General features: G+C 40.8%; 1 protein-coding gene across 3 annotated transcripts in view; it reads right to left on the bottom strand.

The window, feature by feature from the left end:
* The window catches only part of CRTC3 (CREB regulated transcription coactivator 3), a 121,649-nt gene that overhangs the window by 76,935 nt on the left and 29,112 nt on the right, over positions 1-15,602 (bottom strand). For all 3 annotated transcript variants that reach the window (XM_056572120.1, XM_056572121.1, XM_056572122.1), the window contains exon 2: positions 12,202-12,312. In XM_056572120.1, coding sequence (XP_056428095.1) covers positions 12,202-12,312 — 111 coding nt within the window. The remainder of the gene's footprint in view (positions 1-12,201; positions 12,313-15,602) is intronic.

The raw sequence follows: 15,602 nt of genomic DNA, 5'->3' as shown, positions 1-15,602 counted from the left end.
AGTGACTCCTTATGTTGTTTAGCAATATAAATATCCACTATAATTTTTCATACAATTACAAATTATCACAATAGGTTTGAAGCCTCTGATTTCCACTCTCTGACAGAAAATTGAGATAAAGATGACTGTCCAATTCTGGATCTCTTGCAAACTATGGGGGATATTTATCAATCTGCCAAGACGGCCTTCTTTTGTTTATTTTAGTTGTAAAGGTTTTGTGCAGTCACTTTTCACACGACAAACATAATAGATCAAAATCTAAACACTTCCATTTGAGTTGATTTTGTACTATGTAGAGTGCAAAAGGGAAAAAATTCACTATAAACAACTTTTTGAAAAAGGTTAAAATTTGTAGCCCAAATGGCTCTCAAAAGTGGCAAATCCAGCCAAGCCTATAACTTTTTGAAGTCAGCACAAGCAGTTTTCTAACAGCAAAAGTTACATATGCAGTGCAACAAAATGATAACTTGGCACAAAGACGCCAAAGAATGCAATACAACCAATCTAGACAAATAGCTTTCCACAACGAAAATTGATAAATACCCCCCAATGGGTCTCTAAATTCTGTTCACATCATTATTACCCAAATAAAAGAAACAAACACAGGAAACCACAGCATAATATCTTTGATAAGGTTCGAAAGGAAGGAAATACTGAAAATGATAAAACACCATCAGGCTCCCCCCCCCCCCAAAACTGACCATACCACAGGTGCACACAATATTTACATACTGTGAAAATCTCAGGAGGACAGGGCATAGAAAAAATAGAGAAACCATGTTTACTGAGGGGTACTTTAAAGGGGTACTGTTGTGGGAAAAAAAAATCAATTCAACTGGGGCCAAAAAATTTTAACAGATTTGTAAATCACTTTCATTGAAAAATATTAAGCCTTCCAGTACTTTTCAGCTGCTGTATGCTACAGAGGAAGTTGTGTAGTTCTTTTCAGTCTGGCCACATTGCTCTCTGCTGCCACCTCTGTCCATGTCAGGAAAAGTCCAGAGCAGGAGAGGTTTGTTATGGGGATTTAATCATACTCTGTACAGTTCCTGACATGGATAGAGGTGTCAGTAGAAATCACTGTGATCAGACTAGAAAAAACTACACAACTTTCTCTGGAGCATACAGCAGCTGATAAGTACTGGAAGGATTAAGATATGTTTTTTAATAAATAGAAGTAATTTACAAATCTCTAACTTTCTGCCACCAGTTGATATGAAAACATTTAACTTTGCCCTTGGTTCTGTTAGTTCAGACGTGTCAAGCTTTAAGCTGTCTGGTAAACAGGATTGTATCTCCATGTTAGTTATTGGTACACATCAACAAAGCAGTAGAAGGGACTAAAATGACAAGAATGTCAGATTGCTGTGATCGGAAGTTTCAGAACCTGATAAGAAAAATCAGTTATACTGCTGGCTAAACCGATAAGAATAATACAATACAGGAATATGGGTGCACTACTGTGGTAGATGTATACAATGACATTGGCTATCCCTCAACACTGATGTTAAAATTGAGACATTCGCCAGTATATCCTTATACGAAGGACATACCAGAGCCCGCACATCAACCACCTAGCAACGCACTACAAGGGCGGGATCTGCTCCCCCAGTATAAATGCACAACCGCATTTGGGGTTGAGCACCTCCAGCCATTTGAGACCACGTTTTTTGTTTGTTTGTTTAAATTTTATACTTGGAGGTGTGTAAACTCCATAGTTAATGCGCCTTGAATATCTTCAAGACAGCATTAGGGTAGCACCTGTGAGGCCAGGCACCCATATTAGCCAACTCAGGTGGGGCTTGCAGCCTGCCTCCCTCCTCCCATTGCATGTGTGCTCAGTCACGCTGGAGGATACCTGGGAGGACTCTGTGAGTCAACCGAGTGTTGCCGTAATTGCCCACTGGCCCCTGTTTTGCTTATCACGCAAAGGTAGGATTAGCGTTCGGTCCTGCGCCATTTTGAGAAACCTTGGCGTTGGTTTGCGGGCTCTGGTATGTCCTTCATACAAGGATATACTGGCGAAAGTCTCAATTTTAACATCAGTGTTGAGGGATAGCCAATGTCATTGTATACATCTACCACAGTACTGCACCCATATTCCTGTATTGTATTATTCTAATTGTTACACAGCCACACCATCTATCTGGTGTAGGATTCTATTGTTGCACTTGTAGTCCGCTGCAGGCATCCTCCTTTGTATGCATTTTTATGCTGGGGATCGCCCCCAGCAACGGACTACAAGGGCAGGATCTGCTCCTCCAGTATAAATGCACAACCGCATTTGGGGTTGAGCACCTCCAGGCATTTGAGAACACATTTTTGTTGTTTGTTTAAACCGATAAGAAGACCAAGTCCTTCAGCTCCCCAGTATCACCTCCGACTTCCCTATATACATGCATGTTCGGATCATTCCAATGGACATGCTATTCTTATAGGAAGAATGGAATCAGAGGCTGCCAAAATCATCTGATGCTACTTATTCTGGAAAAAGAGGATCAGACAGGCCAGAACACACTATGAATGGTTCTCCTGATGGAATAAATTAGGGTGGGCAATCTGCCAGTCACCACAAAATTAGATCTTTACGGGATCCTACAAAAAAAAAAAAAAAACAGCACAATAAGCTGTCAAAGACCTGCCTTTAGACTTTTAAGGATAATGCTACTAAACAGCAGAGGTTTCTGGAGTGACAGCACTGTTTAATATCATCACAGTGGCTCGAGACGATCATGCCAGACAACGCAACAACCGGCTTAAAGAGTTTTTCCAGTTTTATGTAAATAAAGTTTAATCACTCTAAAGTCCTGCAACTTTCTAAGGGTGCATGCATAACACGATATATGCATCCAGCAGGAAAATCTGGCGGGAGACTTTAAAAACCACCTGCTGCTGTATCCCTGCCTAATCCGTGCTATACCTCACTCATTTCAATAGGTCGAATAGACTCAGTTAGTGACTCTGGTCAGCTTATTTTCTGACCTTATTAGGCTTTTGACATGGACTAAAAACTGTGGCTTGCTGCTGTTTGAAGTCTAGGTCAAAAGCTCGGTACTGTCAGAAAATGAGCTGTATATGGAGTAATTAGCAGACTCCATTCGGCTCATTGAAATAAATATGGTATGGCACAGATCTGGCAGCAAGCCGTACTGTAATTCTCCACCCGGATCTACAAATCGTGGTGTGCATGCAAGTGTTTTAATTATTAATGACTTTTAATAATGACGAGAACCTGAATTCTCCATACCAATTGAGCTTGAGACAAAATTGTCATACACAGCAGCAAATCTGCATAGGCAGAGCTGCAACCTGTAGCTAAGATGAGACAGTAGGTTTCTAAACTGTAGTAGTCAATCTTACCTAAAGCAGGCAGTCGGCAAGCACTGATGGGAAAAAACAACAGCAGGTAAGCATCGGTAGGCATTTCAGGGCTTCGTATCACACTTCCAATTTGTTTTGCTGAATAAATGCAAATTTTCAGCATTTATTAGCCATGGAGACTGGAATGAAAAGCACCGTTGCATTTTATACCCTAAATGCTATATAATAAAACTAAAGTCCAGCACAGATTTATTTTAAATCCACCACGATATGACAGGATAAAAGTAATGCGTTTCAGCTGGTCTTGCCAGCCTTATTCATAGTAATGTGCTATTTGCTACAGCCATACCTTTATAGGTGTGTTTGGGATCACTGTCATGCTGAAAGACCCAGACACATTTTAGCTTCAATGTCCTTGCTGATGGAAGGAGGTTTTCACTCAAAATCTCACGATACATGGCCCCATTCATTCTTTCCTTTACACGGATCAGTCGTCCTGGTCCCTTATGCTTTGGGGCTGTTTTTCTGCTGTTTCCACCCCCATGCTTCACAGTAGGTATGGTGTTCTTTGGATGCAACTCAGTATTCTTTCTCCTCCAAACACGACGAGTTGAGTGGCTGACCAAATACTTTTTTGCCCCACTGTATATGAATAATTCTAATAATGTAAAATAACATCCTGTCTGCAATTTAACCCTTTCGGGAAACAAGTGTCATGTCCTATAGTTACCACCTCTTGTAGGGGGATTAACCCTTTCAATTCCTTGTAGGGTCATGAAAGAGAAATCTCGGTGGTGTACCTCAATACAATGTCTAGTAACCATAGAGGTGTGATGGGAATTGAAGTGGGCAACATCCGAAATATGTTTTCAAATTCTAGTTTTTAGTGTATTAATTGTGCAACCTACATATTTCACTTTGCATGTGTTACAAGAGAAAAGATAAATAACATGATGTGTTACAGTTGATGTATAATTTTTTCCAGTAAAATATGAGGTAAATTGATTATATAGTGCTGGGCGGTATGACCAAAAATGTGTATTTTTCAATCTTATGGCGGTTCCAAGGTATTTGACCTTTTTTTCCCCACTCATTTCCCCCTAACCGAAGCACGCTGTCCCCACATCGGGGCACTAATCATGTTACCCGCAGGCGCTGCTCTCCTTCTCCTCCTGTGAGCCGCGGCGCTGGAAATTAATGAGTCGTGAGTGGCAGGCGCAGGACTTTTGTTCGGAGAACAAAAGCTGACACCTCCCCCTGCAAGCACAGAAAGCTAGTGGGCCACGGCAGAACTTCTTGCAGGGGAAGGAGACAGCTTCTGTTCTCCGAACAGAAGTCCTGCGCCTACGGCTCAGAACTCATTCATTTCCAGCGCCGCGGCTCACAGGAAGAGAAGGAGAGCAGCGCCTGCGGGTAACATGATTATGGGGACAGCACTGCAGCTTATAGTTCATTCATTCGAGGGGGGGAGGGGCCCGGCCGGTATTGGTAGTATTATACATAACTTTACAGCACATACATATCCTGTGACCACATTTGTAAGAACCTTTGGTAGTTAGCCATGTTTTTTCTATAGGTGCCTTTCTACTAAACATGCTTGGTGACAATTTGTGCCCAATAATATGGGCCTTTCTAGACACACATCTGTAACCTGCATCCATAACTGAAGTAAATGAAGGATCTCCAGTAATAACAGGCATGTATTTATGGATCAGGTTACAGATTGTTTTGAAATGTTGACTGTACTGGGTGACATACGTAATTGTTTTTTTTTTGTTTGTTTTTTGGCTAATTGTACCGGTATTTTTTATTATCAATCCTTCGTGAAGAAAACACTAGTTCTGCACGGTCCTTGTTCATGGCTATGGATCTGGCTTTCCTAGTATTCCATTTAGGGTACCCTCAATAAGCAAGACGCTTTTCTATATTATCGGCTTCTATATTAAAGAGCTCAATTGAGGAACAATTCCTCCTAGCTCTAACCATTTCACCAACAGGGAGATAGTCTTGTCACATGGGCAGGAAGCAGCATGCAAGATTGTATTAGCAGCTATATTTTTACGGTAGGTGGATGTGACAATGATCTCATGGACACTGTCTCTAAACAGATTTAAATCCAAAAAGGAAATTTGGTCCTTAGTATGTTGTACAGTAAATTTTTGTCCCAATTGATTGTCATTCAAGTAGGCTGTAAATGCCTGTACGGCAGCTACATCCGACTTCCATAAGAACAGGAGGCAGTCTATGTAGCGACTGTACCATTGAATGCAATCAAAAGAGATGTTGTTATTAGGGGTGAAAAGTGTCCCTTTCTCCCACCAACACAGGTAAATGTTGGCGAGAGAAGGGGAGAATTTCGCCACCATGGCCGCACCAGTGATCTGCAGGATATAAATGCCATCAAACATAAAAAAATTGTGTGTTAATAAATATTCAATGCATGAAATTAAATATTCCTGCAGATTACTGGAGTATTGGAATACATTCAGGAACCATCTGAGAGCAATGATAGCCTTTTCAGGTGGAACTACCGAATATAATGCGGGGACGTCCGCCGTGATCATCGGACAAAATGTCCATATTAAGTTTACAGTATAATCCCTTATCTGCCGCACGAATAATGATGTCCTGCATTTTTTCTAGTTCACGCAGGGCAATTCTTTCATAACGGGACAGATTATGTTGGGGTGGACAGGGGTTACGTGTCAAATGAACAAGCTCCCTCTCAATACAATCCTGAAAATTATCCAAGGGGGATGTCCTAGACATCACAGGATAAAAGTCTGGATGGGAGGTGGAAAATACTGTAATAGTAGATGCAACATGTTTTTCTCCTAGTCATGACAACAAATTGTCACCAAGCATGTTTAGTAGAACGGCACCTATAGAAAAAACATGGCTAACTACCAAAGGTTCTTATGAATGTGGTCACAGGATATGTATGTACTGTAAAGTTATGTATAATACTACTCAATTTACATCATATTCTACGGGCAAAAATTCTAAAATACAGCAATACATAAACTGTAACACATCACATTATTTATCTTTTCTCTTGTAACACATGCAAAGTGCTATATGTAGGTTGCACCATTAATACACTAAAAACTAGAATCCGAAAACATATTTCAGATGTTGCCCAATTACCGTCACATCTCTATGGTTACTAGGCATTGTGTGGAGGTACACCAGGGAGATTTCTCTTTCATGACCCTACAAGGAATTGAAAGGGTTAATCCCCCTACAAGAGGTGGTAACTTTGGACCTTAGAACTTGACACTCGTTTCCTGAAAGGGTTAAATCGCAGACAGGATGTCATTTTACATTATTAGAATTATTCATACATCCTTTATGCCTGCAATTTTTTTTCCTCTTGTAAGGATTTAAAATATTATGAACACATTTTTTCTGCATATGGCATAATCTCATTATAGCATAATTCTCCATTTTTCTATATGATTGGCACTTTACATGACTGTATATTGTTTATGTTGATATTTTATGATATTACTTATGTTTGTTAATAAATATATATATATATATATATATATATATATAATTTTCTCTTTCCTGTAATAGTGCCACTTTTTTCATACAGTCAATTACCGTATATATTTTATGATAATGTATGTCATATTTTCTTATAATGGTTTTTGTATATATAATGAATGTTTTTATTGTATATCCCTTTGTGGGGGTGGATCTATCACCTGGCACCAGGTGTTCCTCGTGTTGGTTGATGGGTCTCCTCCATATAAAGATATGGCTGTAGCAAATAGCCCATTAGTATGAGCAAGGCTGGCAAGACCGGCTGAAACAAGTTACTTTTATTCTGTCATGGCGTGGTGGATATGAATTAAAGAAAGAATCTTATTGCACAAGTATCTGCGCTGGACATTCGTTTTCATTTGGTGGACTGTCTGGTGTTGGTTCACACCGATCCATGCGCAGCCTTCTGGCAGCATAGGTGAGCTGAAGTACTCCTTCATTCATATAAATGCTACATAGTACTATCGGTACCAAGGAAAATTTATTGGGCAGACTAAATGGGTTCTTATCTGCCAATGTAGAAAGCAGGGTGCCGGTTGACATTTATTTCAATGTATTCCATCTTTAAATCCCAGCAGAAATCTAAGGTACACTTTGATTTTTGCCCCAGATTTACAGCATGTATGCTGAAGATTTGTCAACAGTTTTGGATGCAGATTAGTCACAGTCAACAAGGCTAACCTGCATCCAAACCATCAATGTGGATTACATGCCAAGCAAGTCCCTTTTTGTACTGTTTAGAAAAGCCATTTCCCTATACTCAATTAGGAGATTATGAGTAATGTGGGGTGGTCCTCTGTTCAAAATCCTAATTTCTGTACCTGGAGGAGATAATAGGAGCGTATCTCGCTCGGGAATACTGTAGTCTTTTAGCATGCAGACCGCCCATTTCAATGGCCATTGTGTAATTGTTCATTTCTTCTGTGGTGGTGCTGCAGGGAGATTACACACTTATAGGTTTCTCCACACAGAACAGCTAAAGGTCGGAGGATATTTGATCTGGTTATTGTTAAAAAGGAAACTTGTAGTAAGTAGGGGTTGTCCAAATGGGAGAACCCTTTTAAAAGAGAACCTGCCAGGTCCCCGTTGTCTCACAAACCAGAAAAGATTCCCTCCTTGAGTGGAAATGAGCCTCCAGGTGGCACGCTGGACAGCCACAAAATTATAGTATTCAAGAAATACAAGAGATTAAACGTAGGATGCTCCAGTTAAAAACAAATGTTACTACAGCCCAAGAAGGGCTTTAAGTCTTTGAAAAGAACCCCTTTAACATTACTCTTCTATGAACTTTAATTTTGGGATCTAAAAGTAAAAGCAACATCTGTAAATACTTTTCCATGAAACACACACGACGTTGACCCTTCTGTCCTCCCAGCAGCTGTGTGACATGGTTATGTTGCAAAATACCTCAGTAGAAATGAGCGCTCCCTAGGGACAAAAAGTCATGAAACACTTGTCCATGTTAATATGAGCACCACAACCATTCAACAGGAGTTACCAACTCTACTTGGGTTCAGTCTGTGGTTCTGAATTGGCTATTCTTAAGTAGCCTTTGTTTTCAGCAAACTGGAGCTAACTAATGAAAACAGCGCCATCTGAATAACCAGTCAGAGTTTAAAAGGGGTACTCCACTGGCCAGCGTTCGGAAGTCAATGTTTCAAAAATCTTTTTTTACGCTGCCGGGGTCAGCTTTGCCCCTCATGACATCATGGCCACGGCATGAGAATTTTGCTGACATTTAGCCCTGCTTGGGGCTAGCAGAGCCGGCCAGACAACCCAGCAGCGCTCCGGGTGTATGGAGCAGGCTTCCGACTTGAGCCCGCTCCATACTGGGCGGCCTCCAGCTGATTTCAGTAACTGGGGGCCGCCGCTAATATCGGCAGCTGGCTATTAACCCTTTAGATTGCCGCTGCCAAAGTTGACAGTGGCATCTAAACGGTACCTTTTAACCATCCCTGGTGGCCTAGTTTGGTGTATCGCCCCCCTGTAGTGCAATCGCTGGAAGGTGATCCACCGTGGAGGTAGCCAGAGGCCTAAAAGTCCCCTAAGGGGAGTAATAAATTGTAAAAAAAAAAAAAATTTTTATAAAAGTTCAAAAGTTCACACATCAACCCCTTCCATATTAAAAGTTAACATCAGCCCCCCCTTTCCTATTTTCCATACAAAAAAATCCCCATGTAAACATAATAAAAATTAAGTATTTGGTATTGGTGCATGCGTAATTGTCCCAATTATTAAAATATAACAAGTAAAAAGCAACCAAAAATTCAAATTCTAGTTTAGAATGGTATATTAGTAAAACATGATCGAAACTAAACACATTTAATATTGCTGTAATGAGGGCGACCTAAAGTATCAAAATACCATGTAAGTCAGACCACAAAGGTGAATGGCGTAAAAAATAAAACCCCAAATTTTCTATTTCACCCCACAAATAACTTTTTCTTTGTTTTGGAGCATATGTTATAGAAAAATAAAAGGTATCATTACAAAGTACACTTGGTCTCACAAAAAACAAGCCCACTGTAGATGGCTCTGTAGATGGGAAAATAGGAGTTAAGGATATTATAGGGCGAAAGAAAAAACAAAAAGTGCAAAAACGAAATAAACTAATACATACTATTTTGGTTAAAATTATTTTGTGTACCAGGACAAGTGGATTGTGCTTTGTTTTAGTCCCTTGGACAAATAGTTTTAATTACATTTCCACACCCCAGGCAGTCAAGGGTTCCAGAAAATCTAATTACTGGCGAGTAGTAATTATCCTTAACCCATGACAGCACTAGGACATCAGACTGCACATCTCTAGGGTGGGACCCCCATCTGTAAAACCTTATATCTAGTGGACAGATACCAACAACAGTGCTTGATGTAAGTAGAGGGAGAAGACCACGTGGCTGCCCTATAGACTCTATGGATTTCCCAGCTTTCTCTGCCCAAGAAGATGCTACTGCACTTCTGAGATAGGCTACTGCACTTCTGAGATGTAGATATGTCAGTAAGGCCAACCATTATACCTGGCTCTAGTTCTCTTACTTAACACCTTGTACTTGTTTCTTCCTGCAAACTGGACTAACAGGGCAGTAGACATAGATTCCTTCGAGACCTCCATATAGTGAAGGACACCTCTACTTTTAGAAAATGAAACTCTCTCTTTATTACGGATTTTGAATTGTCACAAATTGTTGGAACTTTCTGTGTTCCATGAAACTTAGAGGGCATCCCCACCTCCTTGAAGCCAATGGATAGGAAGATCATCTGCAGAAAATCTGCAAGCATGAACGTACTCCTAAAAAGCCTTTTCAAAAAAATTTAAAACCACCAATATGGGTTTCTGATGCCATCTACTGTCAAGTAAGTTGTTATATATTCTGCTGATTATAAATTATAACTTTATCTGAGAAAGCTGGGTAACAACCAATTTGTCCACCATTACAGTTCCCATAGATGTTTTCACCCAGTTTCCACTTAAAGGGGTATTCCACTGGAAAATTTTTTTTTTTAAAGGGGTACTCCGGTGAAAACCCTTTTTCTTTTAAATCAACTGGTGGCAGAAAGTTAAACATATTTGTAAATTACTTCTATTAAAAAATATTAATCCTTCCAGTACTTATTAGCTGCTGAATGCTACAGAGGAAATTCCTTTCTTTTTGGAACACTGATGATATCACGAACACAGTGCTCTCTGCTGACATCTCTGTCCATTTTAGCAACCATGCATAGCAGATGTATGCTAAGGGCAGCATGGTGGCTCAGTGGTTAGTACTGCTGCCTTGCAGTGCTGGGGACTTGGGTTCAAATCCCACTAAGGACAACAATAAATAAAGCATTATTATTATTATAATAATAACGTCAGCAGAGAGAACTGTGGTCGTGATGTCATCAGAGAGCATTCCAAAAAGAAAAGAATTTCCTCTGTAGTATTCAGCAGCTAATAAGTACAGGAAGGATTAAGATTTTTTTAATAGAAGTAATTTACAAATATGTTTAACTTTTTGCCACCAGTTGATTTAAAAGAAAAAAGGTTTTCACCTGAGTACCCCTTTAAATAAACTGGTGCCAGAAAGTTAAAGGAAATCTGTCATCAGAATCGCCCGCACTAAACCTGTTACACAGGCTTGTAGTGCGGGTGATCCTGATTAAAACGCTTCTTACCTGGTTAAAAATGGTTCAGCGCTTCTTAAGATATCTATATTTTTAGTTTTCTGTTATTCCCTGGCTTGGGACTCAGTGGGAGGTGTTATCATCTGGGACTCGGCCACACGTCATTCTAGCTGGGCGGAGTTGCCGCCCGGCTCATGAATATTCATGAACTTATCCTCGCGGCCCTCCCCACCAGACCTAGAAAAAGGAGTTAGACTACAAGGATAAGTTCATGAATATTCATGAGCCGGGCGGCAGCTCCACCCAGCTAGAATGACGTGTGGCCGAGTCCCAGATGATAACACCTCCCACTGAGTCCCAAGCCAGGGAATAACAGAAAACTAAAAATAAAGATATCTTAAGAAGCGCTGAACCATTTTTAACCAGGTAAGGAGCGTTTTAATCAGGATCACCCGCAATACAAGCTCGTGTAACAGGTTTAGTGCGGGTGATTCTGATGACAGATTTCCTTTAAACAGATTTGTAGATTACTTAGCTGCTCTATGCTCCACAGGAAGTTCTTTTCTTCTTGAATTTCCTTTTCTGTCTGACCACAGTGCTCTCTGCTGACACCTCTGTCCATTTTCGGAACTGTCCTGAGTAGGTGTAAATCCCCATAGCAAACCTATGATGCTCCGGACAGTTCCTAAAATGGACAGAGTTGTCAGCAGAGAGCACACTGTGGTTAGACAGAAAGGAAATTCAAAAAGAAAAAAACTTCCTGTGGATCATACAGCAGTTGATAAGTACGGAAAGGATTAAGATTTTTAAACAGAATTTACAAATCTGTTTAACTTTCTAGCACCAGTTGATTTAAAAATGGTTTTCCAGGGGAGTACCCCTTTAACTTAGCTTACATCTGAAGTAACACAGTTAAAGTAATTCCATCTTTCAGGAGTATAACAAAGCAGGGTGACAACTTCTGAATTATCTACAATAACAACTAGTGAGAATGCCACACGATGCCTTTGAAACCGCTACACTTTAAGAATGTTATTCAAATATACTAAACCTGTATGCAACAGCCAACTATACTATAGTAATAGGACTACTCAACCATTTATATATAAAATAATGATTTTTATGCTCTTGAAATGTGAGAAGACTTACGTGCATGTAAGGCATAGCTATAACAAGCACACATATTGTGAATTCTAGTGAATCCTTGATACAGCAACACTATCTTACCTGGAAATCAGATGGACTGCTGCTAATCTGGTTTACATTTGGCAAAGAGCCGCCATAGTACTGAGCCCGAGATTGTGCAAGACGCAACTGTTGCAGTTTTTGGAATTGAACCTGAAAAGCCAAAAGGGATATTGTTATAAAAGAAGGTCTATAACATGTGACACAAATGAAGCTATACAATCCTGAAACATAGGTATACACGAATTAGCAAATTTATGGAACAACATTTTATGTCTGTTATTCACGCTAAACAATCGCAGACCTACTTGTACTCTTGCGCAAATAAAGCTTTATTTATATATTTTTTAAGATGATTTATGTAAGGTTTATTTCTTGACCATTTTCAAAGATCTCCCTCTACCATCAGCAACTGGAAAAATGCACTGTTAGCATTAGTTTTTATTTTTTGTTTCCCCCATTCCCCAGCACCATATTACACACACGAGAGTTGAGTGGGCGGAAGCAGCAAGTTGCATAGACACGGGAGTCAGGTCTGGGCTGCCAAAATTCAATTTCAAAAGGTATCACAGTATTTCACAAAGCACATATAATCACACATGGATTATATTGCTATTACAGTGGGGATCAAAAGTTTGGGCACCCCAGGGTAAAAATTTGTATTAATGTGCATAAAGAAGCCAAGGAAAGATGGAAAAATCTCCAAAAGGCATCAAATTACAGATTAGACATTCTTATATGTCAACAAAAGTTAGATTTTATTTCCATCATTTACACTTTCAAAATAACAGAAAACAAAAAAATGGCGTCTGCAAAAGTTTGGGCACCCTGCAGAATTTATAGCATGCACTGCCCCCTTTGCAAAGCTGAGACCTGCCAGTGTCATGGATTGTTCTCAATCATCATCTGGGAAGACCAGGTGATGTCAATCTCAAAGGTTTTAAATGCCCAGACTCATCTGACCTTGCCCCAACAATCAGCACCATGGGTTCTTCTAAGCAGTTGTCTAGAAATCTGAAACTGAAAATAGTTGACGCTCACAAAGCTGGAGAAGGCTATAGGAAGATAGCAAAACCTTTTCAGATGTCAATATCCGCTGTTCGGAATGTAATTAAGAAATGGCAGTCATCAGGAACAGTGGAAGTTAAAGCAAGACCTGGAAGACCAAGAAAAATATCAGACAGAACAGCTCGCAAGATTGTGAGAAAAACAATTCAAAACCCACGTTTGACTGCACAATCCCTCCAGAAAGATCTGTCAGACACTGGAGTTGTGGTACACTATTCCACTATAAAGAGATACTTGTACAAATTTGGTCTTCATGGAAGAGTCATCAGAAGAAAACCTCTTCTACGTCCTCACCACAAAAATCAGCATTTGAACTTTGCAAATGAACATATAGACAAGCCTGATGCATTTTGGAAACACGTTCTGTGGACCGATGAGGATAAAATTGAACTTTTTGGCCGGAATGAGCAAAGGTACATTTGGAGAAGAAGGGGAACAGAATTTAATGAAAAATAACCTCTGTCCAACTGTTAAGCATGGGGGTGGATCAATCATGCTTTGGGTTTGTATTGCAGCCAGTTGCACAGGGAACAGCTCACGAGTAGAAGGAAAATTGGATTCAACAAAATTTCAGCAAATTTTGGATGCTAACTTGATGCCATCTGCGAAAAAGCTGAAGTTAAAGAGAGGATGGCTTCTACAAATGGATAATGATCCTAAAACACACCTCAAAATCCACGGAGGATTACATCAAGAGGCGTAAACTGAAGGTTTTGCCATGGCCTTCACAATCTCCTGACCTCAACATAATTGAAAATCTATGGATAGACCTTAAAAGGGCAGTGCGTGACAGACAGCCCAGAAATCTCAAAGAACTGGAAGACTTTTGTAAGGAAGAATGGGCAGATACCTCAAACAAGAATTGAAAGCTGTGATACTTGCCAAAGGGGGCAGTGAAAGATTAACTCTGCAGGGTGCCCAAACTTTTGCAGATGCCATTGTTTTGTTTTCTGTTATTTTGAAAGTGTAAATGATAAATTGATGCCTTTTGGAGATTTGTCCATCTTTCCTTGGCTTCCTTATGCACATTAATACATTTTTTTTTACCTGGGGTGCCCAAACTTTTGGCAGTATAGTTCCCCCACAGTAGGTTGGCAGTACAGTTCCCCCACATTAGGTTGGCAGTATAGCTCCCCCACATTAGGTTGGCAGTATAGTTCCCCCACAGTCATACAGTTCCCTTGTATATAGTTCCCCCACAGTAAGTTGGCAGTATAGTTCCCCCACATTAGGTTGGCAGTATAGTTCTCCTAACATTAGGCTGGCAGTATAGTACCCCCGCCCCCACATTAGGCTGGCAGTATAGTACCCCCCAACATTAGGCTGGCAGTATGGTACCACCCAACATGAGGCTGGCAGTATAATACCCCCCCAACATTAGGCTGGCAGTATAGTACCCCCCCCCCCCCCAACATTAGGCTGGCAGTATAGTTTCCCCGCAGACATACAGCCTTTAGCCATATATAATGTATGGCTGGAGGCTGTATGCCTCTGTACTTCCCCACTTCAGGCTCCGACCACCGATCCTCCGGTCAGGGGTCACGATCTACTGCTATGGCCTATAGGCCATAGCAGTAGGTCCCAGGACCGGAGAAGCGGTGGGCTGAACACCGAAGAGGACGTGTCGCTGGTAACTTACCATGCTGGCCAGTGCTCGTCCTCCTCCTCTTCTGTTCCTATGGGCGCACGCACGGGACGTCAGTGACGTCCCTGCGTGCGCTACCTCCCAGCGGCTCTTGCGTTTTTAAAGTTGACATGAGGCTGTTGAAAGGTACACAGGGATACAGAGGGATGCCCCCATTGCGACGGGGGAAGTAAATCTTGGCCAGGCATCCTGGTCGACTGCATCACCTGGCGTAAAAGACGACCCCGACTTTTTAGAACATTTTACAGGGTTAAAAAGTTGTCTTATATGCCGGAAAATACGGTAATCGTGCCCTATTACCCATACACCTTATACTGAAGTTGGCCAAACTCGCTGCCTGTGGGAGATTCAACCATCTGTCTAAGGTGTATGGCAGTCCCATGACTCTTCCCTAACAGAGGTTGTTGGTGAGAAGGGTACTGGATTTTTTTACTGGCCGACCCTATTGTTCTGGGAGAGATAAGCCACCAAATGAGCTGCAGCTTATTACTCCCCATAAGCAACACATGACTGTGCGGCCATGCTGAACGTTCATGTGTATGGGGAGATCAGAAGAGAGTGTCTCAAGTAGATGATATAAGAGCATTGTGGCTCCTCCATAGAGGTTTGCCTCAGTAACTAGAAGCAGGCCATGTTTACCAAACTAAGCAATAAAGATAGATGTTTATAATGCTCCACCCAGATGCAACCAGACTAAATAAAGCCCTAGGCAGGGTCACAATCATCATCA

The sequence above is a fragment of the Hyla sarda genome, chromosome 4, assembly GCF_029499605.1.
Source record: "Hyla sarda isolate aHylSar1 chromosome 4, aHylSar1.hap1, whole genome shotgun sequence".
NCBI lineage: Eukaryota > Metazoa > Chordata > Amphibia > Anura > Hylidae > Hyla > Hyla sarda.
Note: the sequence above shows the minus strand (reverse complement) of the source record. Positions and strands in the feature narration are given on the sequence as shown.